We start from the raw sequence: 23,137 nt of genomic DNA, 5'->3' as shown, positions 1-23,137 counted from the left end.
TGGATTCGGCATGTTTGTGTGTAGGGCAGTTATCACCTAGTACAAGTGGTTCAATGATGTAATATGTTTGGAGTAAAGTGGGAGAAGGTGCTGACTGCTTCTTGTCCACTCAGATAGAATTTTCGTTTTAATATGTATTTAAGAAAATATAGAATGATAACTTCTAACATACCTCCATGTGGAAAAAACTGTGAATATATTGACTTAAATGTTTCTTCATTCACAACTCCTGTAGGACATTCCTAGAAAAAAAAATATGTCATTTCATTTCCTTTCATTTATTTTTGTCTCCATAAAAATACAATTTATAAAACAAGGATGTGAAAAAACAACACAAAAAACAGACAGAGACAGGATTCCTAAAAGCGAACTTAATCACTATCTAGTAGGTCTCCTATTGCACTGATTGGATAAAAAAACATTTAAAATGCATAAAAATACTATATCAAAATAAACTTAAAATATATTGCAATATCATACAAAAATCATCAATTAATTAAGACAATAGCATAGAATCAAAACCTATGAAAATAATCATCCGAAATTGGATCACATTACATAAAAAAAGTATAGATAATATGGTAACTTGAACAGACACCTACAATTTATAATCAAGTAATGATATAAACTAGTATGGATGGATGTATAAATTGTTCATTTTTAGTGATGTACTGTATTACAAATGTAACTGTTCTAGTTGCTTCTTATTTAATTAAATTCATATTAACCTCTATAATTTCCCTGCAATGTACAATGGTAATGGGTCCAATTGTATAAAGGAAGGAAAGCCCTTCAGTCATTGCATGCCTTTACTGATACGGTTCAATTTAAAATAAGGAAGACGGTAATATTGTATATGATCAGATTCAATTTGTGTTTAACGAAACTGACTTCTATACATTAGGATAGCTGTATTAGCGGTTTCTTAAAGTACAAATGAAAAGCCTGGTGGCTAAATATTGTTGCCCGAACACAATGTATAATAAGGAAGATAGTATCAAGATGTACTGTAAAGTATGATCAGATTCATGTAGGATTTAATGATACTTATTTCTATACATTTGGATAGTATCACAGGTTCTTAAAGTACAAATGAAAAGACTGGTGGATAAACATACATATGCCTCAAGACATATTGTAAATAGAAAAGGTAGTATATAATGATTCAATATTGCTAAAGATACAGTAGTTACAAGCAGGTCACTCTACAAAGTACAAATAAAAAGCATCAGCAAAATAAAAATATATAATATTTTGCTTTGTATAATAATTACAAGCGTTGGCTTCAAAGTACAATAAAATTGTATCAGCATAAAGGTAAGAATAACATTATGGGATGCACAACACAAGGATTTATTTAATTATGCGTGACAAGAAATTCTCCTTGCAAAAATCAGTGTTAAAAAATCAGTCATATTTATGTATCAGTGTTATATTTATGTCTGAGGACCCCAATGGAAATAAGTTTTCTTTTAAACTTTCTTGGGTTATTCCTCGGTTACTCCTCGGTTCATTCTAATAATATTGTTATCTTGTGCTTTTTCTATGTTATGTTTGTCTTTGTATTTTTGAGTGAACCGAATAAAACTGAACTGAACTAAAACAGTGGTTATGTTACAATGTGTAATTATATTACTTTATGATGTTTTATATTGCGTTCTTTTTATGTATCTTGAAGCCTGTTTTACAGTTGATGTTGAGTGGCATTAAGTTGCGTTGAATTTTGAAATCTCTAAAGTTGAAAATAAATAACGATGATCGAGCCGGACCGTTATTATTTACACAGTTTTATGGTTCTTTTGAGGATTGCTGGGACACGCGGACGTGAACTGAAGTGCAGCCAGCAGACTGTGTGAAAATTGAAAAAGTTATGGGTTTTGATGCTTCAACCCAGCCTACGACATGTTTTTGCTGATATCTTTAATCTAGGCTTCACCTACACTAAAGACATTTTAATGTTTAAAAACATTAAATTAAATTATATTCTTAATGTATCTGAATTACCAAGGAAGACAAATTTCAAGACGAAAAATGTTCATCTGTTTCTATATACACTGTCATAAACACAATGGAATATAAAAATGACTGTTAGTAATTAGATGCGAAAGCACAGATTCTGCAAGGATTTATTTAATGATGAATACTGACGGCGTATTAAAACTGAACCGGATCCGCTACATCTGGCTAGGTCATAAAATCGGATGATGGTAACTATTAAGGATGATATACATCTCAACGGAATAAACAATTTTAATTGTCTAATTATTATAATTTACTTTCGCTTTTTTCTGCACTACTCGTCCATAAAATATAGTCAACATTTCCAGGTAGCTTATTCATGCTTATTTATGCTGAATTCAGAATGAGATTTTTCCATTAATAATAAATTTGATCTTTCAAAATTCAATATAATTACAATAATGTTTTTTTGCAGATTAGAATATTTAAAAATTATCCACAGTATAAACATTTAATTTTTTTCCATAACTTAGTGTTTCCCTGACAAGTTCTAATATGATTGGTATTCTGATTTGATTTGATATTTCTAAAATAATTATTCATATTTTGTGTGAATTGAAATCTTAAATATTAGAGTCCTTGAGAGTATTGATCCCATCTTAAAAAAATGAATAAATTTTAATATTTTTGAATTAATATTTTTAGATTTCTGCATCGCAATAATTTTTGTTCACACTTTGTTTTAACTATTTCTTTTCTTTTTGCTGATTTTGTAAATGAAAATAATGTGAGACTTTATTTGGATCCCAAGTTAAAATATTTATATGTTCAAAATATAAATCTATGCAATAAACAATCCAATCTTTACTCCAGCATTCATTATCATCTGTTCCTACTATTTTTATTATTCCCAAAGACAGAATGAAATTATGAAACAAAATCAAGTTGCTAAAGAGCTGAACTTGACAACAAAATTAAATAAATTCAATTATAATATCCCTTTAGAGTTATTAAGAAGTATTTACATCAATTTATCATACGTAAATGTAGGTATTACATGTTTTTATGAATGGCCTCGTGACCGTTTATCGTTTAATGATGAAACAGAAAACGAAAAGTGTAAAAATGAAGTTTATGAGTTGAATATTTCATGAGTAAAGACAGGCTGTTCTAATTAACAGGGCAGAGGCGATTTAAAAAGAACAGCCAGGCTTTTAAATCTTGAAATATTCTTCCCATTCAATAAATACAAAACATTCATTATTATTCACACATACTGTTCTAAAGTAAAGTTTTATTTAATTAATCTGCCGATTCCATCTTGAATCCAAAAAGCTAGACGGGAGACAAGGTCATTCAAAAAGCCAACAGATAGGTTGGCAAAAGTAACCCGCCTCGCGTTTCACAAAATTCTAAAAATTTTTACATAGAATAATGTGAAATACAGCAATTTAAGACATATACATAAGAAACTTTATTATCTCCAACAATCCGAAGACATTACAAGCGCTTTTGCAGTCAAACATACATAAACATATACAGATATAAAAATATAAATAAAAACAATAAAAAAGGTGAGAGATATACATAGGTAAGGTATGAGTGACCTTTACCATGCAATAGAACTAATACTAAACAACACATGATACAAAATTAACCAATCAGAGATACACTCAGGTTGACTAATTACACAACTAATACAAAGGGCTTCCATACATATTAATGTAGTTATTAATGCATTCATGTTTCCTATCCTTATCTAGAAGTAATATCAGATAAAGGATCTTTAGCTTAAACATTACTTTTCGTTATCATATAATGAAAGCTATCAGGTGATATGGCTTCCCATTCTAGACAAAACGAACATTATCAGAGTATAGCATTGATGAATCAGTGGTTCAAGATAATATTTTGATTTTATAGAAGAAGTAAAAGGATAATTAAATCAACCTTCAAAGATGATTGAAAAAAATGAGATAAAGAATAATTTTAACAAAATAATATTATTTCATCCAGCATAGTTACTAAAAGCAACACTTATAAAGGGCATGAATAGAGGAAATTTATTAATGCATAAACCAATCATTCAATTCTGATTAAATTTTAAATTTTGAAAAATTGTTGTATCAAGATCCAATTTATACCCTCATAATTTAGGTCTGCACAAGGTCATACATAAAAAAAACGCTATGTCATGTATACGCATCCATATTTCTTTATCACTTTATGGTCGACTTTAGTATTTTACTGTGTAGAAAGGACAAGGATTTTACTAGCAGGGCCTACTATATTAAGCACTGTCTACACTATTTGGGCATATCACTACCATATTTGGACACAAACTAGTACAAACTAGATGCTCTTGCTGATTTATTTTACAGTATTTTTTTTGTATAAAGTGCAATACCGATTTAATGTCAATAAATGTAAATAAACATATTCCAGTGTATTGTTGCTGGTATTAATGAATTTCATTCTAAATATTAATGACATGTTAAATTGAATTATATATATATATATCTTTAAATAACTATTTATCAACATAAATTAGTGAATTATTACGTAGAACTATAAAGATCAAATCGGGGATCAAATACATAATAAAATATAATAGGAATTTGATGGTACTATTTAAATGAGCCTGAAAGTTATATTGTTGGTAAGATTTTCATGGGGAATTTTCACTAGATAGTAGTTGGGTTTAACATTGTTAAATTGAACAAACAATTGCTAATAATAATACCACATATTTTAGTTGGAAAAGTACAAGAAATATAATTACAAGAATGAAAATACATATATATATATAAAAAAACATATAATAAACAAAAACAGCAATTTCGGTTGCAAAGATACATTTGTAATACTGTTTACAATGATATTTTTTCTCTGTAAATGTACTGAAATGGAAATAAAGGTGAGTGTATCTCACAAGACAAAAAGAAATATATATGCTCGTCATTTTAACAACAAACACATCTCTAATGAATGTAAGAAGGTCATTATTCCAGAATGATCTATTATTTTAATTACAGCACAGTTAGTTGAGTGCCACTAATTAATAACAGCAATATAACATTGATAATGACAATGATGTATGTAACGCATTGTAACATATTCCTGAAGAAGGCCATACAGTCTGTTTATACTCTTTAGGTCAGATCTAGAGGATGTGTTGAATAATGAGAGGATGTGAAATATGTACAAATGATATAAAGCAGTCCATTATTCAAACTTTCCATCCAAAGAGAATTTCGTAAAAAATGCCTCTGCAAATGCAAGCATTGACGGTAGTTGGAGGTTTTGCCGAAATAGTAGTAATAGTAATGAAATGCAAATTGCATTGTGGATTTATGCCATAATTTTTTTTATTATAGTTTTCTGGCATAGTTTGAATATGTGGCACATGCAAGTTGAGTTTTGCAATTTGTAATGCAAAAGATAGGACATCAGCCCTTCATTTAACCATCTTTAGGCATTTTTTTTCAAAATCCTGGATCCGCTACTGGTAGAATAGATCTTCTCAGATATTAAGATTTAAAACAAAATAAGAAAACAAATGGCTCATGTGCAATTAAAAGAGCATGGTGCATCTTTCGGATAGTAGAGGAGGTTTTACTCCGGAGTTCACCTCGTTGTCCAACAACGCTACCAGTTGCATTACTTTGTTACAGGAACCATACGAGTGGCCATACAGTATTTCACAACGAAATGGGATAAAAATGAACTATGTAAACTTACTGCTTTGAATCCTCTGTACATGACCTGAAGTTCTTGTTTGTTAAACTTGGTTGTCTTGCATAATTCATCAAGGCCTTCTGGTTTATACCTAGCAGCACTTAGGTCCATATCTTCTAACTCATTATCTAAAAAATATGAAACAAAATAATAAGCATTTCAAATGCTAGTTTGACACTCAAATTGCACTGGCAAATAACTTAACATTATATTTGTCATTTATCATACTAAGTCTAGGATTCTCGTTCATTTTTTTAAAACCCTGTGTGTATATATGAAGTCTTGTTTACAGGTATATGTATTCATGATCTCAACCTTGTTTAAAATTAATTGTGTAGTAATAATAATTAAATGTGAAAATAAAAAAGTATAAATCGTTAAATACTACAACCTCTTGTCGAAAGCAACGAATGTAACAAGTGTTAACAGTTTTTTGTGATGCACTTACATTCTCTACTTGATTGTCATGTGTGTGTTAGTATAATCCTTGCTTTCAATGCGAGAATATACAGCACATAATTGCAAAAAACCTCTCTATTGTAAACAATAGGAAATCATAAGAACACTTGCAATTAATGACATCCGAAATCAGATAAATGTGCACGAACACGCACAATAATCACATTGTAAATCAGGATAAAACTTGAAAACATTTACAGCTTCATTATGGGTAATGGTAACATTCTAAACCAGATGTTTCCTAATGCAGTATTACTTGGCCACAATAATGAAGGAAATAGCTAGTTACTCAAAGCATTTAAAGATTTTTTGTTGCAGTATAATAAACAAAAGTGCATCTTGAATTATGGACCACAAGTGAGTGAGTGGCCGAGCGGTTAAGACAGTGGAACCGTATTTACGTAGCCATAACATCGGCAGGGGTTCGAGGCTTACTCACTCCATGGTTCTGGTGGTAGAACGAGTCTTCTCGGATAAGGACTATAAACCGTAGGTCCAGTGTACACATCTAGCTCGTGTGCACTTTAAAGAACCTAGTACATCTTTCGAGACGAGTAGGGGGTTACCCCGGTGTATTAGTACATCACAGTCACTGATTATAACTGGGCCCTCTGGGAGACCAATCTTCGACTGAAGAGGTCGCCCAGTATAAATTAAAAAAAAATATATATACAAAAACCTCAAAATAGAAGATTTAAATGACACAATAAAAGAGTATGCTAATGCAATCTCATTCATAGCCATGAGCATAAGCTCAGTGGTCTAAAGATATGAACAGAAGGTTAAGTGTTATGGAAGTTGTGGGTTCAAGTCCCACAAGAAAATAACATGGGAATTAATTCATGATATACAGTACAACTACGTCAAAAGGTAGGGTAAACAATCTGACCAATTAACTTGGCTCCCAAGCGCAAAGCTACTTAATAGTTTATCAACATTCTAAAAAGCCTATAAAATTCAATACATGTGTACATGCAATATAAAACCTGCAAAGTAAATTATTCTGCAATTAAAAGATCATATGCCTGCGGTCTCGGATAGTTTTGCACAAACGTATCCAATTTATGAAAAATCACTTCACATAAATATTCACCCAAAAAAAGTCTAATTTTTTAAAAATATTTTAGCCTCATTTATCAATGCTTCCTGAAGTTTATCACTGCAAATCCTGATATTGCGAGGTTCATACAGAAATAAAGAAATGAAAACTGCAAAAACAAATTTCCAAAAGCATGTTGAATTTTTGCATGTTAGGATTATCACGTTGGCTTTGACCTCGGTCACGAAGAGTTCAAACCGAATCAATTGCAACAGACAGGGCAGCTTTAATCCAATCATTTGAATTTCAAAATAAACTTTGTAACTCACAGCTATAAACAGCATACATCATTTAACACAAAGACAAACAAACATGACTAGATTTGGTTTTGAATGTGTTTTGAAAAAAAAACATTGTCTTCTTTCTTATTTGCTGTTGTTCTAAAAATGTCACAATTATGAGCATGGTACCCCTGACAACATGAGTACAAAAACTCAATTTTAGAAGAAAAAAAAGAGATATAAAGTTTAAATCACTTTGTTTTGGTGAATGAAAATGGTATGGTTTGATCGAACTTAACATTAAAAATACTTAGATTCGGTCACCTTTTCCCCTCCATAAATTTACTTTAAAACAATATTGGGTTTAAGCATTGGTGGCCCTCTATATAGCAAAATATCAGAAATTCCTCACACCTACATTATTATTAATTAATAATTAATTAATTAATTAATATCAATTTTGAGTTAAGAGCAATTAACTCCCTCATAATAATAAAAAATACTCTTTCTATTTGTCAACACATGCCAAACTAAAGAAAATACAAGTATTTAAATTAGAAAAAAAATATACAGTAAGTTGACAGAATTATACCACCAACTCCAGCTGCCATTCATATTGCAAAACATATGGTAGCTGGTTGTTGGATGAACAATAAGATAGCTATCAGATATCTGTAAATGTCCTAAAATTGACAGTGTACATTAGTTGTTTTAACAAACTAAATATGCTTTAACAACACATGTGGAAATAAATGGACTCGTTGCCCCATTACCAGGCGTGACGTAAAAAGATGAGAGCAGGGGGCACAGCTGTTGATTGTTTGGTAATTACATGAGAGATTTTACAGCGGGAGTAGTTTTAAGATTTGATTACCGTACAGACATTTTGTTAAAAGAATTTCATTAAATCTATCTACATTAACGTTTCTTGCAGCAGGGAGCGGCATTTATATTTCAAAATAATTATGCATCAAATTAATAAAGGCAATTACAAAATCTTTCCTAGTAAAGAATATAGTAAAAATGTTAAAATAAACAAACTCATCAAGGGGTTTAAGTGTGGAGTAGGCTTTTGATCAGAAGAGCATGGAAATCGGCCATTAAATGAGTCAAACTTGGGCTTATGGCATGAAAACAGCCTCTCAAAACGTACATGTTGATGATTACAAATTGATATTACAAGCCATGTACATTGACGGATCACTTCTCATAAAATATCGTTGAATAAATTATTAGAAATTCATACTGAAACACAAACCCACAAATTGTGTATAAAATGATTGATACTGTGATACACATAGATATTATTATAATTAAACATTTTCCATTTGCAGTAAAACTAAATATGAACTGAGAAATTACAAAGGCTTTAAAAAACGTCACAGATAGATGTCATGACTAACGTCAGTAGTCGTAAACGCACATCATAATGGGTTTTAAAAGGCATTTTAGCAGAGTTTTGCTCGTAAAGGACTTATAAACATTTATAATAGAGAACTACAGTAATTTCTGGCTATTCAAAACACGCAAATTAATATTATACACAGTGCACTTATTTGAATTAAGAAATTGTGTGTTTTTACAAAATTAAAATTTAATCCCACAAACCAGATGAAGTTTTCAATCTAACTTATTATTTGTTTTATATCTAATATAAAATGTATTTTTGTTGTATAAAATACCATCATAGTCCATTTAAATCAGGAGGTTATAGTGTATTGACAGTAAAAAGCAGTCACCCATAGATAAGCTTCAAAACAGACATAAAAATGTTATAGAACATAAACTGCACACATTTGTAATCCTGGTGCAGACTATTTCACTGTTTCCAAAGCATTTGATTCGGTTTGTAGTCGAAAGGCTTACACCCTCTGGGCTATCATCATATGTATTATTCCCTAGAAGCAAAATATAATCTTTTAACACGGCTTGGAATAATCGTGTGCTTTAACATTGCATTTGAAAAACTAATGTTCTCAAAGGTATAATATTCGCGGCATGTGTCATAGAACAATGCTAATTTAAATGCACGATATGGTCTATAATATTCCTTTTCAGTAGGCCTGTATAAATTTATTGCGAATAGGTCTATAATAAAATTATATGAATTATATTATTTCAAAACATAATATGAATGAGGAATTTATATTTGGCTTAAATTACTCTGTTTTTGTATATATGTACAACTAATAGACAGTTATAAATAATCTTTTAATAGAAATATTTTCAAAGGCCTAATTATGGAAAAATACAAATTTAAAGTAACACTATTATATAAATCTTCCTGTAATGCGAGTTGTTTATTAATACAGATGTTATGGATGAAAGATACATGTACTGTATTTAAACATATTTTAAAAACAGCAAAAACCAATAATTGGAAGATCATATAATTTATAGCATTGTAAAATTATATATTATTGCAACTGTGCATTTAAATTTCTGTCTTGTGATTCAATCTTTTATGTAAACACAAACCAAAATAATAATTCCATGCAAGTACAGGATAAAAGATTCAGTAATTAATTAGATAAAACATGCCAAGTCGTATTACTAATTATTGCGGACATTTGAACCCAGTATCTGATAATTACATAATATACTATACACAAGTATTAGAATAACAATTTTGAATAGAAATCTCAAGTGTGATATCCGTTACCTTTCCTGAATTGAACTCACCAGGGTTGAAATCAGATACATTCATAGTGAAAACAGTCAAATTTATCTTACCTTTCCGAATTGACAGTTTAATTCCCATCACGTTCAAATTGGGTGTGTGATTTTAGGATCAAGTCCCGTTAATTCCAACGTAAAATTCAGTCAAGTCTAGCCTAAGGTTGTAGAGACACATACATATATACAGTGCTGACACGGTGTGTACGAATGTCGTCCGTTTGGTAGGCTTGGGTAATTGATGCTAGCTTCGTAGCAGGCTGTAATATGTTATTATATGCAAGTTCCCCATGTGTATAGCAAGTACTGGAGTAGTTTATCTGCTAATCTCACAAACAATTGTCTAGGGTCCAAGTTGAGAGTAACCATATGATGACAACAATCAATTTTCTATATGAACTTTACTGCCTTCTTTAAAGTCTTTGCGCTTACCTTAGATACGGCAAGCAGAATTACACGAGAATAACAACGAGAATAAAATGCAAATATTCTCATTCACGTTCAGTGATTATATTTCCGAGTACTGCTGAGGTGCGATCTGATCGTGAAATTAGATGGATTGGACTAATGCACAGATTAAGCTCTATAGAACAATTGGGGGAGTTAGAAATTAATGACTGATTTTTTTTTTCAGCATTAAAATCTGTTCACGTTCTTGCAAATGACAATTAAATATTAATCATAAAATTATTAATTCAAATATATAATCCATCAATAACACAACGATTAAACAAACAATCAATAGTTATGGATTTAAAATATTCAGGATTATTTTTCACTACAGTAATAATTTATAGTGTTATTAAATTTGAATTGAATTTTAATTTGACATAAATTAATTTCATAATCTAAAGTAATATTCACTACTAATTTGCATATACTAAACTTTAAACTTTAGGTCAGAAATAGTAAGAAAACAGATTGAATATTATGAAAAATTAAATCCTAATGATTTATATAAAATAATTTGTCTTCATAATTAATATATTTAATAAATCAAATTATTAAAACACTGTTGTATGCATTAGAACTCCTATTAAAGGGGACACCTTCAAGACCGAAGAAGGTGTACCCTTAATTGTCCCAAACGAGGGGTGCTACTGTATATAATAATTTATAATGAAAGAAATTATTAATCAATAATAACAATAGTTGTATGGAGTGACCGGGTCAAAGTTTGACCTCGGTTGACTATGTATTTTCATTATTTTTACTCGGGGTACCCGAATCTAGGACCCACTCATTTTCTCCTCCTCCATCTGGACACTATTGAGTAAAAAGTGCGATTTATAAAGTACTACTCCTCGCTTATTCGTTGTAGTATTGAGCTGGGATTTGGCATGAATATACTACAGGGACATGTCCTCAAAGCTATAGAGCCGGATTTTTTAATTTAAAACCGGATGCAGCCATAACACGTCTCGAAGATGGTACCGTATAGCCGTATTTGGTAGCAAGGTTATTGATGTGTATGTGACATCACATCCCCTCTTATGACGTCATTACAGCTTCTTTTGATGTACCCCGAGTATCGCAAATTCGTGCTTGTTTTGTTCATGGTTAATAAAGTAATGAAATTAAAATGTATAATATAATATATAAAACACAAAATTTATATTTCTATAATTAGGCCTTTAAAAAATATTTATTATTATATTAAAAGGTTAAAAGATTATTTTATTTTAAAGGTTAATTATAGAAATATAAATTTTAAACACTATTAAATCTTCCTCAACTCAAAATTCACAAGTTTGTTTTCGTCCTATTATCATCATTATTCTATCCTATGTTGGTTGCGTTTTGGTGGGCTTTTCTCTGTGTATTTTTCAATTTGCTTAAAAAATGTGAAACTATAACATACAATGTAAAATAGAGATATTATTTAAATTTTTATACCTCAATTTAAAATGAAAAGAAAAAATCAGTGAGAATATTCAAAATTTAAATCAGAAAAAGTTTAGCCTCCTTTCACATGAAAAACCTAATTAGGAATGGTTGTAATTACATAAACTAATTATGAAACCAATTACTTTGACTTAAGCAATTGACAGAGTATGTGACAAGGAAAGGTAACCGATACTCCTTAGCCATCTTGTTTCTAATTAAAATAAATGTTAATTTAATTTTCAATCTGAATTTTTTTGATGGTTTGATGCATTTTAATATAATATTTTAATGTACATCAATAAAATTGACAAAATGATTAAAATGGATGAGGAAAAAAAATATTAATGTTTTCTCATCACTCATTGAATTAATTAAGTAATGTAAGTTGTAATTTAACATATGTATTATTATTAAATCATACCCCTGGCCATAAAACTAAATAATAAAAACTGCCTCAATGATAACAGCTGATGTGAACTTTGTGAACATAGAACTTTTGAACTGCAACAAATTTGGGTTTGGATTGTCCCCTAAAAACATGAAAAATGAAGATTAATAAAATCAGACTTTTAATAGACCATTTTGCAGTTTTAATGAAGTTTTTCACTTCTGTAGAAAAAAAAATCATTTTGTTTATAAAAAGACAAAATAAACGGTTAATTTTAACCAAAAACTCATTGCTTGACAGACAATTTAAGTATTTTTTTCTTTAAATTACATTTTTTCAGTTAAATAACTTTTTTTTCGATCCAGATTTTGGTCAAAAGTGAATAACTATCAATGTATCATGTGACATTAAAATGACATATTCAACAACAAATTTAAAAAAAAAAATATTTTTCAGGGGGACAATATATCTTTAAGGAATGAAATTTAGTGACGATATTTGCAATATTTCTCTTGGTGGAGTATAAGATAAACTGCGTGAGCGGAGTCGACCAACATACCACTGAAAATTGATATGCAATGCAATTTGATGAATTCCTGAGTAATCCTTGTATTAATAAGAACAATAATTAAAGCAATTAATTTCTAAATTGCCAATTTACTAATAATGATAATGATAATGATGATATAATCTCCCGATGGAATTACTGTAGTTATTAGATATTTTATGCAAATTAAATCAAAGTCATTTTATTCTACTGTATATGGAAATGTTTAATAACACAAAAATCACAAGTTTGTTAATAATAAATTACAGGTATTTTGTATTTACATTAAAATTCAAATTGGAGACTTTTATTACTAGATTTCTATATATTCACAGCATACACAGTAATAAACGTAATAATTTAGTTGGGTAGCCGAGTGGTTAGGACACTTGACTATCATACAGAAAGACCCGAGTTCAATTCCCAGTAGGCCTACACTCAGTTTCCCAATAATATCGTCATCATATTTTTTTATGAAATAAGCATAAAGTTTTATAACATACTAAACTCTTTGGTAACATTGCAAGCTGTATCAGCACAAAATATCTAACAAGAAAATATATAAATTAAGCAGAATATTGAAGGCCACCGAAAAATACAAGCATTCAGTTTAAAAAAAAAAGCTTATTTCTTGCTTTGTGCTCAGTGTGAACAATTACCACCAGCATACAGAAAAGCTAAATCCAATAACTAATAATCGATCCATAAATGATGTAGGCTAGTAAATGAAGGACATTGTAAATGTTTATTAAGCTTTTGTTTTAAGGGTAAATATTTTTCAAGGCTATATTTAATGAAAAACAAAATGGTTTTTTGATATTTTTTGTGTGGATATTTTCTGATATATATTTATTGAAATGCTATATACTTGGTAAGAGGATTCACAGGCTCTTGTCATAGGGATTTAGTTCCCTTAGTGTTGTTTGTTTGGTTTGTTGTTGTTGTTGTTGTTGTTTTGATTGGCAATAAAGAATAAGAATAAGAACAAAGATTCCCAAATGCAAGTTAGAGAGGAAGACAAGATAGATAAATCAAGAAAAAAGAGCATCAATAATGCAGAAATAATTATCAATGACAATCCTAGATTTGTAAAATATAAAAGCAAAAAAAGAAGAAATTTTAAAATTATTTAATATCTTTAAACTTACAACCTCTTCACAAACCTAATAGTTACCATGGAAAATATATATATACAATAATATTTATATAAATCCAAAGGCAAATTACTGGAAAAAATGACAATGTTGTAGAACATGGAACATATATTTCATTTCATTTCATTTATTTATTCGACCAAAACACAGATACAGAACAGAACAGAGCACAATGGTCAGGGGCAACTAAAGCAAAACAAATTCAAAGAGTCAGTTGCCCCTTAAAAAACATCGAAATACAAAAAATATTGCACCAAGAAAAACATTTGTACAAACTTATAAAAAAGCTTATATATATATAAATATATATACATTACTGGAAAAAATGACAATGTTGTGGAACATGGAACATATACAATAATAGTCCAATAATCCAAAGGCAAAAATTATTGGAAAAAATGACAATGTTGTGGTGTATCAATGGCTGAAATGGTGGAGTTAGAAATAAAAAAAAATCTCCATAAAAACGTTAAAGTAAAATAGCCAGAAAAAAACTGTCAAGGTTTGGATAACATTATTCCTTTATCAGGACTAATGTTGATATGCGTACAGAATCCAACTATGAAAGAAATTTGGGTATGGAATTTGGAACAAACACAATTTGAAGTGATATGAGCCACATAGTAGCTAGGCGGTATCCTTTCGCATCCTATGATACCAAGGAGGTACTTATGTACTTAAAAATGTATAAATATATTTACCCTTATTCCATTGACAGCACCAGCGAAAAAGAAACATGATGTTGATCTTAAGGCACAAACACTAACAGACTCCTTTGTAATAAAAGCATCACCATCGGACGTAAATAACACGACAACAAATATCCACACGAACTGTATTTTCACATGGTCTAAAATAAACGGACAGTCCAAGTGTGGTTCTAGTAGACAGACTGCAACAAGTTGGTGTTATAGGCAAAATGACTGAGTCAGCACAAAGAATTGCCTGTGATCTGTGCCGTTTGGAGTAACCTGCTAAATTTTGCATTTAGTAGAGATATAACCATATCCAATGAAGTTGATGTATTCTGAACCATTGTTTAGCCTCGAGAAATATACTATGATAAGCTGGCTGAGACAGGTTATCGAGTACCCTGTGTTTCAAAGTCAACAAAGGGGCTTAATGAAGACGGAATAAATCACTGCTAGCACGTGGCTAGCAAAAAAGTGAACTTTAATCAATAACAACAATGATCTATTATTTAGTGTGATACAAACACAAAGCTGTTGCGTTTATAATAATATCATTATTATACTATTCCATATATCTTATAATCCAGCTCTTTATATACTTGGTATATTATCCCATTTTGAAGGTTGCAACGAAGCGTAACCAGGTACCACAAACTACATTGATTTATTCAATGGATCTCTCTAGAGACAAACCGATGATATCATCAACTATCTATTACCGTGCCTACGTTCATAGTGGCCTCTTCCTACAAGTGGCTAAATTAAATCATAAACATGGCTCTCAAAACATGCTGGTACTACATTAAAACTACGTACTAAAAGAATGACGTTGGCAAACGAATCACAATAATAATCAACTGGTATATAGTTACTTGAAAACAGTTGAGCATCCGGGTTTTATTACAATATAATTACTTTGTACATTAGTCATAAGCGACTCGTCATTTTGAAGTAAAATTACTACGAATGTGTGAATAAATTTGAATATATATACAGTTGATAAAAATGATTAACATAATATAGAAATTATTTCCTAAAAAAAACATGTAAATATGAAATAAAATTTACATTTGTAGCTTTAATTTAGATTTTAAACAACTCATGTTTTATGTATTTATAATATGCATTTATTTTCATAATAATAAATTCTAAATTAAGGAATACAAAATACATTAATGGCATTAGCTAATTGTATTAAAAAGTACAAATAAAACCAACGAACATGAATTATTCATTATTTGTTTTACAACACACCTATTATTCTAGTTGTGAATAATGAATGTGATCAAAATATATTTTCTTAAAACAATATTGTTTACGATTGAAATATCAAATATTAAATATGATACATATTATTAACAAGTTTAAGTAATATATTCGGATACAAATATTTGTTATCAAAAAGTGTTTCATAGACCACAACATAAAATTGTCTATAATATAGATATACTGTAGATATATATACTGTATATAAACATAATAATTCACCCACTAATAATGGAATAATCCAGATTTAACTAACCAATTAAAAGTATTCAAAAACTTTTTGTAACTATTGAGGGCAGTAGACATATAAAAAGAACTAAGCCATAAAAAAGGTGTAAGATTTAAATTAAAATAGAGGGCAGCAAATAATAATTTATGTTACAAATTGTTGTGATAATTTTAGACAATATTGAAATTACTTCTTTGGAATATTTGTACATGAACTAATATATAATAAAAAAAAAGAGTATAAAAGGAAGAATTATACAGTTCATGTAAAATCTGTAAATGTGCTTCAAGCTGTTAAACTATTAGGACACAATATTTCAGGGAAAACACCTACAAAAATCAAAATACAGCGTGTAATATATTTATTATTTTTATTTATTTTATTATTCAACAGCAAGAAACCCGCCACTAACAGAATGGATTAAAAATATAAAATATTTTTAATATATTTAGCAAAAGAGTGATAAATAATTAATACAAAGTATTCAAAACCATAAAAAAATACATTTTAATTCAGGTTGCTATTATTCATTATTACTACTACCGAATTTTGCCCTTACGTAAATTTATATTTAGATTATTCTTTATTGACAACTGGGGATAACAGTGTCCAACATTGCACACAAATAGTACGGTACAAACATGAAAATAACAATAACAAACTTAGATAATATTTTCACTAACTTTAAGAACTTCGAAAACAAATTTTGACAGTAATGATAGTTCAATACAAAATAAACACATTTGGCTATGGCAATGAATATTACCAATGTTGGCGTATGTGTGCAGTAAATGGGCATTCACATAATGCATGAAACTACATTACATTAGTGAAGTATTTAGGATGCCAATGGATTTTATGACATAGGGAAGTGCAGAGGAATGTCTTAAACTCTTAGCCCAATTATGAATGTAAAAGCTATTAACAACATTGTAATTCATTAGTATAATGGACGTCACACGAGGCAAGTCAGTCAACATTTGTATGTACATAGCTGGGACCCTAATGTCGCTGTTTTCCTTACCAATCAATAGCCTCCATTCTAACATTACACTAAAAACAACTGATGTGAAGATTATGTCATAACATTGCTTTGCGGTTAGATCAATAATGTACATTCTGAATGTATAGAGGTATGACATAGGTCACACTTTGACATTGTTTAATAATCCTGATTCACATTACCCAATAACCTAAATAGATTTCTATTGAAATAGTTTGTAACAGGTACCAGTAAAGAGTCAGATATATTTGGTTCATCAAAATTAAGACAGAATGTTCATATTTATCTATTTATTGTTTCCTCTTTCCTAGAGGGTTAGGTTGATACCAATTTGTTTACAATAGGATCAAAACATTCATTCTTTACTCAGGCAATAATACAAATAACACTACAAAACAGAACAAACATCAACAAAAGTTCGCTAAAGATTGATAAGTTTAACCAAACATAACATTCTTGTAATATTTTATCCGTAGACGATGAGTCCCAGACACGTCCAGTTAGTTGTCAGCTGTACATAGCTATACCACATAACTGAAGTTTAAAGACCCGTAGAAATCAATATTACTACTTGCTATGATTCAATTAGATTTAAAGCAACAAACAGGGAGAAAATCATCTTGCTTTCAATGTGCATAGGATAAACATACAATGAAAAGCAATCCGGGGATAAGTTGGGGATATTCTCAATCTAAACATAGTACAGCAGTTTTTATAATTATACACATGACGATGCACTGTGAATTGACATGCTTCTGTGATTGGATAAACAAACTTGGGTACTCATCTCATTATATTTTAACTACAGAGGGCGGTATTTTAATTTAGAAACAACATCAACTGCATTTAATACTGTAGTATGGATTTAAAGCACGCTTTCATAATTAAATCAGATTGAATTGTAGTCTGCTTGATAAATGTCACTAATAGATAATTATACTGTGATAATAAACTATACTACTAAACTAATGGAGAATTGAAATAACAAGATCAATGATAAAGATTTAAGCAAAAGAAAAATTATATATTGAGTTGTAGGTAGACTTAAGTATGAGTTTTAAGCCAACTAGAGTGATTTTGGCAGGTCAAAAGTAATTGCACAGAGATAACCGATTATGAGTGTTGCAACACCCAATCGTTATCGAGTATTTTAATCATTATTTTCAGAATGTCATTTAACCGAGTTATTGAAAAAGTGTCCTTTTTCTGCTGCCAAGAAATTGGAGGTAATTTATTCATACAGTTTTTAGTCTAAATCGTTTTTAGAAACAGGCCATACTATGAGTAGAAACTTGTATGGTCACTTAAAAGCATCATACTTAATACAATCTGGCCTTGTGTAGGTCCTTAATCATTTTTTGCTGTAAATATGTAAAGCATAACTGAGTTGTCGTGACCATTAGCCTAACCATTAGTGTACACTTAAGATCTTGGTTGATAGAATGACAGAATAAGTCTACAAAGGCGGTCTATACTAATAAACCAATTAGTATTTTCAATCACCAGTTTTTGTACAGACAACAAATTCAACAAATTCTTGATCATCTCGGAGTCGTCGCCTGCCTCACTGTGTAGGGTGGCGCCGTGTTGGCCTGCAGTACTCCATAGTCGGTTTTTACTCTCTTTTTTTTTGACGTTTTGTATTCTTATTGGCCAATAATATTTATTAATGTTATATATTTATACTATTTTATATTTTTGTAAATGCAATAATACTTTTTGTATTTTGTGTATAACCGAATAAAATAAATAAAATAAACAAATAAAAACTGGATAGATAAAAGTTATTCTACATCCAGCAATATAATAAGGTAGTCCTCTTATAATGTAATTAAAATAAACAAATTATTTTCTCTTAATAGTAATAAGTATTAAGTATCTTATATATATTTGTAGTGCCCAGTTGGCGTGGGTCACCTCTATAATAAAAGGTTTTTCAACAGCTTTGTTGAGAAAATTGTGTATAATTATAGTAATGATACTATTTTTAATGAAAAATATATATAAAATCACTAGAAACAATTACAAATATTACTACTGTTTATTATTATTATTCTAAACACAATTTCAAAACATAATCAAATATTAATGTAAGGGAATATTGCAAGGAAATTTAAGTTAATATTTTAGTAGATTCACAGTAATACTATGCAATATAAATCATTCTCCATCACAAAAACATGGAAAACTACCCATTTCATTCTCACCTTAACGTCCTTCAGAATAGCCAATCGCTAACACACTATGCATTTCATACCACAACTTAACACTAACTCATCTCGCAAGTAATCAATTCTATAATATAATTAGTCAGAAACCAGTATTTATGAAAGAAACTAAATATGACACTCCACTATATCGTGGACAATACCTCATTGTTTACCAAATAACAACAATACCTGCGTATATGATATTGAATCTGTGTGTATGTTTGATGCTTTAATCAAAGTGATTGAAAAAATTGACAATTTCATTAAAATATTTAAAGATGTATTGTCCCCCAAAACATGAAAAAATAAAGATTAATAAAATCAGATTTTGAATAGGCAATTTCACAGTTTTAATAAAGTTATTCACTTCTGTAGGAAAAAAATCATCAAAAATAATTATTTCACTTATAAAAAGACAAAAGAAATGGTTAATTTCAACCAAAAACCACGGTCTTCCAGACAATTTAGGTATATTTTGCTTTAAATTACATTTTTTGGTGGAAAATGTTTTTTTTTGGTTCAAGTTTTTGGTCATAGTGAATAACTATTATGTGATATTAAAATGGCATATTCAACAACAAAAATTTAACAAATTATTTTTTAGGGGGACAATACATCTTTAAGCAGTTATAAAGACAATATTTCTTTAGCATAACATCCTCAAACAAATTCAGGTGGAGGGAGGGTTTCCAAAAATGAAATTAAAAAATGAATAAAGCAATGTTATTCACACGGGCCTACACAACGTCATCTACTAGCCTTCCTTCTGACCTGGTCGCTTGATAAAGAGGAACATTTGGTTCAAATGAAGGTTAATCTTATATGGAGAAATAATGATTGAAAAATCAATGCACAAAAATCACAATGATTACAGATAAATCATTAAATAAAGATTACTTCTAAAACTTTCAGATTGTTGCAAATATGTGAACATTTATTAAAATATATGAATTGTTAGGGTAACTATAGGTCAAAGACAATTATTGATAATAATTTCAATTACCTGATAATGATATCAATTAATTTTTATATTTCACAAAATGATGATCATCCTAGTTTAAATTTTAAGTTAGAGATGATTGTACAATGCTCTTGAATACCTAATTGATACACAGTGGTAACATTTAAAATGTAAAGCTGATACCACACAACACTGGTGTTTAGTAATTTTTTGTATACATATTCCTATATTCCTATAAACATTGAATCATCTGCTCAACTAGACAAAATGTATTATTAAACAGCACATGTTTAAATGCCAAATCAATTAAATATAGCATTCACCTAGATTGCTGACCATGAAGCCTAGTTCAGGAGAATTTTGTAAACACATTAAACATAATGTACTATACATCTAGAGTAGTACTTCATTTATCATAAGTCGATAATAACATATAACCTAGGTTAATTACCATGTACGAATTACCTTGCAGAAATCTGAAGCATTAAAGTAGTGCAGCTTTAGGGTAGGATGAACCAAAAGTAGTTAATGATTATCAGGGAAGAAAATACCAGAATTTAGAATCTTAACATGGAATGAAAATAGGCAAAAGCCAGAGGAAGCTGAAACAGTAACCAGGAATAAGAATGGGCAAAAGCCAGGAAGCTAAAACAGTAACCATGAATGAGAATGGGCAAAAGCCAGTAACCTAAAACGGTAACCAGGAATGAGAATGGGCAAAAGCCAGTAAGCTAAAACAGTAACCAGGAATGTTACAGGAATGAGAATGGGCAAAAGCCAGGAAGCTTATAAACGGTAACCAGGAATGAGAATGGGCAAAAGCCAGGAAGCTAAAACGGTAACCATGAATGAGAATGGGCAAAAGCCAGTAACCTAAAACGGTAACCAGGAATGAGAATGGGCAAAAGCCAGTAAGCTAAAACAGTAACCAGGAATGTTACAGGAATGAGAATGGGCAAAAGCCAGGAAGCTTAAACGGTAACCAGGAATGAGAATGGGCAAAAGCCAGGTAGCTAAAACGGTAACCAGGAATGAGAATGGGCAAAAGCCAGGAAGCTGAAATGGTAACCAGGAATGAGAATTCATTCATGCATTCTTTATTTAGCCATCAAAATACATTTAAACATAGGTAAAACAAGCACGAATGTGCGATACTCGGGGTACAGCAAAAGAAGCTGTAATGACGTCATAAGATGGGATGTGACGTCACATACACATCAATAACCTCGGTACCAAACGTTATATGGCTGCATCAGGTTTGAAATTAAAAAATCTGGCTCTATAGCTTTGAGGACATGTCCCTGTAGTATATTCATGCCAAATCCCAGCTCAATACTACAACGAATAAGGGAGGAGTAGTACTTTATAAATCGCACTTTTTACTCAATAGTGTCGGATGGAGGAGAAGATGAGAGAGTCCTAGACTCGGGTACCCCGAGTAAAAAACAAGACAGGCGGAAATCTAAGGAGAATAGGCAAAAGCCAGAAGGCAAAGCAAAACCAGGAGTGGGAATAGGCAAACGTCCAAACAGTAAACCAAGAATGGCAAAGGCTATAACAGAGTAAACCAGAAGCCAGAATATTAAAGACCAATAAACATTAAACAGAACAACGTGAATACACTAGCTCTTTGAACATAATAATCTAGTAGAAACTCAACATTAAACCACTAATGGAACTGTCTACTATCAGTAAGTCCATAATAAAAAAACACTTTATTTTCTGCCACCAAATTAGTAATTTCCATTAGGCATGATTGTGCTAGAACATGTGCATTGTTCCCAATACTTTAGAAAGTAATAAGCTTTTACTGAACAGGAATGGAGAAAGCAATTTCTAAGGACATTTTTTTGACGAGGTTTATCCTGAAAAAATTAATTTAATCTAATTTTATATTTAGTATTTGAATATTTACAATTTGAATAAAATGTTGGTTTAGAATGCAAGGCAAAATATAAAAATGTGTAAATCCAGAAGTAAATCAAATTTACCATCAATATGAGACAACTTTATTTTAGGGGAAAAATTTAAACTAATTGAAAAATTAAATCTACATTATAACCTATGAAAAGCTTTACAGTATGTAGAAAACCATGTAGATTATGAACTAATAATCTACTACAATAATTACACTATACATGGTCTAATCCAATTTAGCCATCATCACAATTAATGTTTTAGAAAAGAAACTTCATTTCAGAAAGTAAGGATTTTAATTCACTTTGTTGCCAGGCAAACAAATCCACTAAAATGATTTGGCCGGTTAAAAATAAAAACATGATTTCTAAAAACTAATTAAATTCAGTATAACTTAATGCTGGATATAATGGAAATTAGAAAAAAAAATATAATAATGGATAATAATCTCGGAAAGCTGGATATTAAACAGCGATATGGAAAGAAGACTTAAGCAGTAGATATGGCTTTTAAACAATGTATGTTGGAAGTACAGTAGTAAAAAAGAGTGGAAACATGAGATTCTTGAGGAGGAAATACAGCCTTAGATCCCTTTTTTGAGACACCTCAATATTTTGAGAAGACAGTAAGAAAGCATTTTTATTTGCAAAAATAAATATTACTAAAATGTTTAAACTAGCAAGAATAATAATTCTATTGGATTACAATTCAGATTTTATTGAATCAATTTA

At 30.0% G+C, this 23,137-nt stretch overlaps 2 protein-coding genes across 7 annotated transcripts in view; one reads left to right on the top strand and one right to left on the bottom strand.

The window, feature by feature from the left end:
- The window catches only part of LOC144836813 (uncharacterized), a 228,227-nt gene that overhangs the window by 62,103 nt on the left and 142,987 nt on the right, over nt 1-23,137 (top strand). The window lies entirely within an intron of this gene.
- The window catches only part of LOC144836802 (Kv channel-interacting protein 4-like), a 141,753-nt gene that overhangs the window by 25,162 nt on the left and 93,454 nt on the right, over nt 1-23,137 (bottom strand). For 4 of the 6 annotated variants that reach the window (XM_078691663.1, XM_078691664.1, XM_078691665.1 and 1 more), the window contains 2 exons: nt 5,701-5,825; nt 173-242 (listed from right to left, as the gene is read on the bottom strand). In XM_078691663.1, the coding sequence (XP_078547789.1) occupies nt 173-242; nt 5,701-5,825 (195 nt within the window). Of the gene's footprint in view, nt 1-172; nt 243-5,700; nt 5,826-10,209; nt 10,773-14,829; nt 14,884-23,137 lie in introns of those variants that run through there. The other 2 variants (XM_078691666.1, XM_078691667.1) reach the window with 2 other exon arrangements.

The sequence above is a fragment of the Antedon bifida genome, chromosome 3 (assembly GCF_963402885.1).
Source record: "Antedon bifida chromosome 3, ecAntBifi1.1, whole genome shotgun sequence".
Lineage (NCBI taxonomy): Eukaryota > Metazoa > Echinodermata > Crinoidea > Comatulida > Antedonidae > Antedon > Antedon bifida.
The sequence above is the reverse complement of the archived record's forward strand: the minus strand, read 5'-3'. Positions and strand labels throughout refer to the sequence as shown.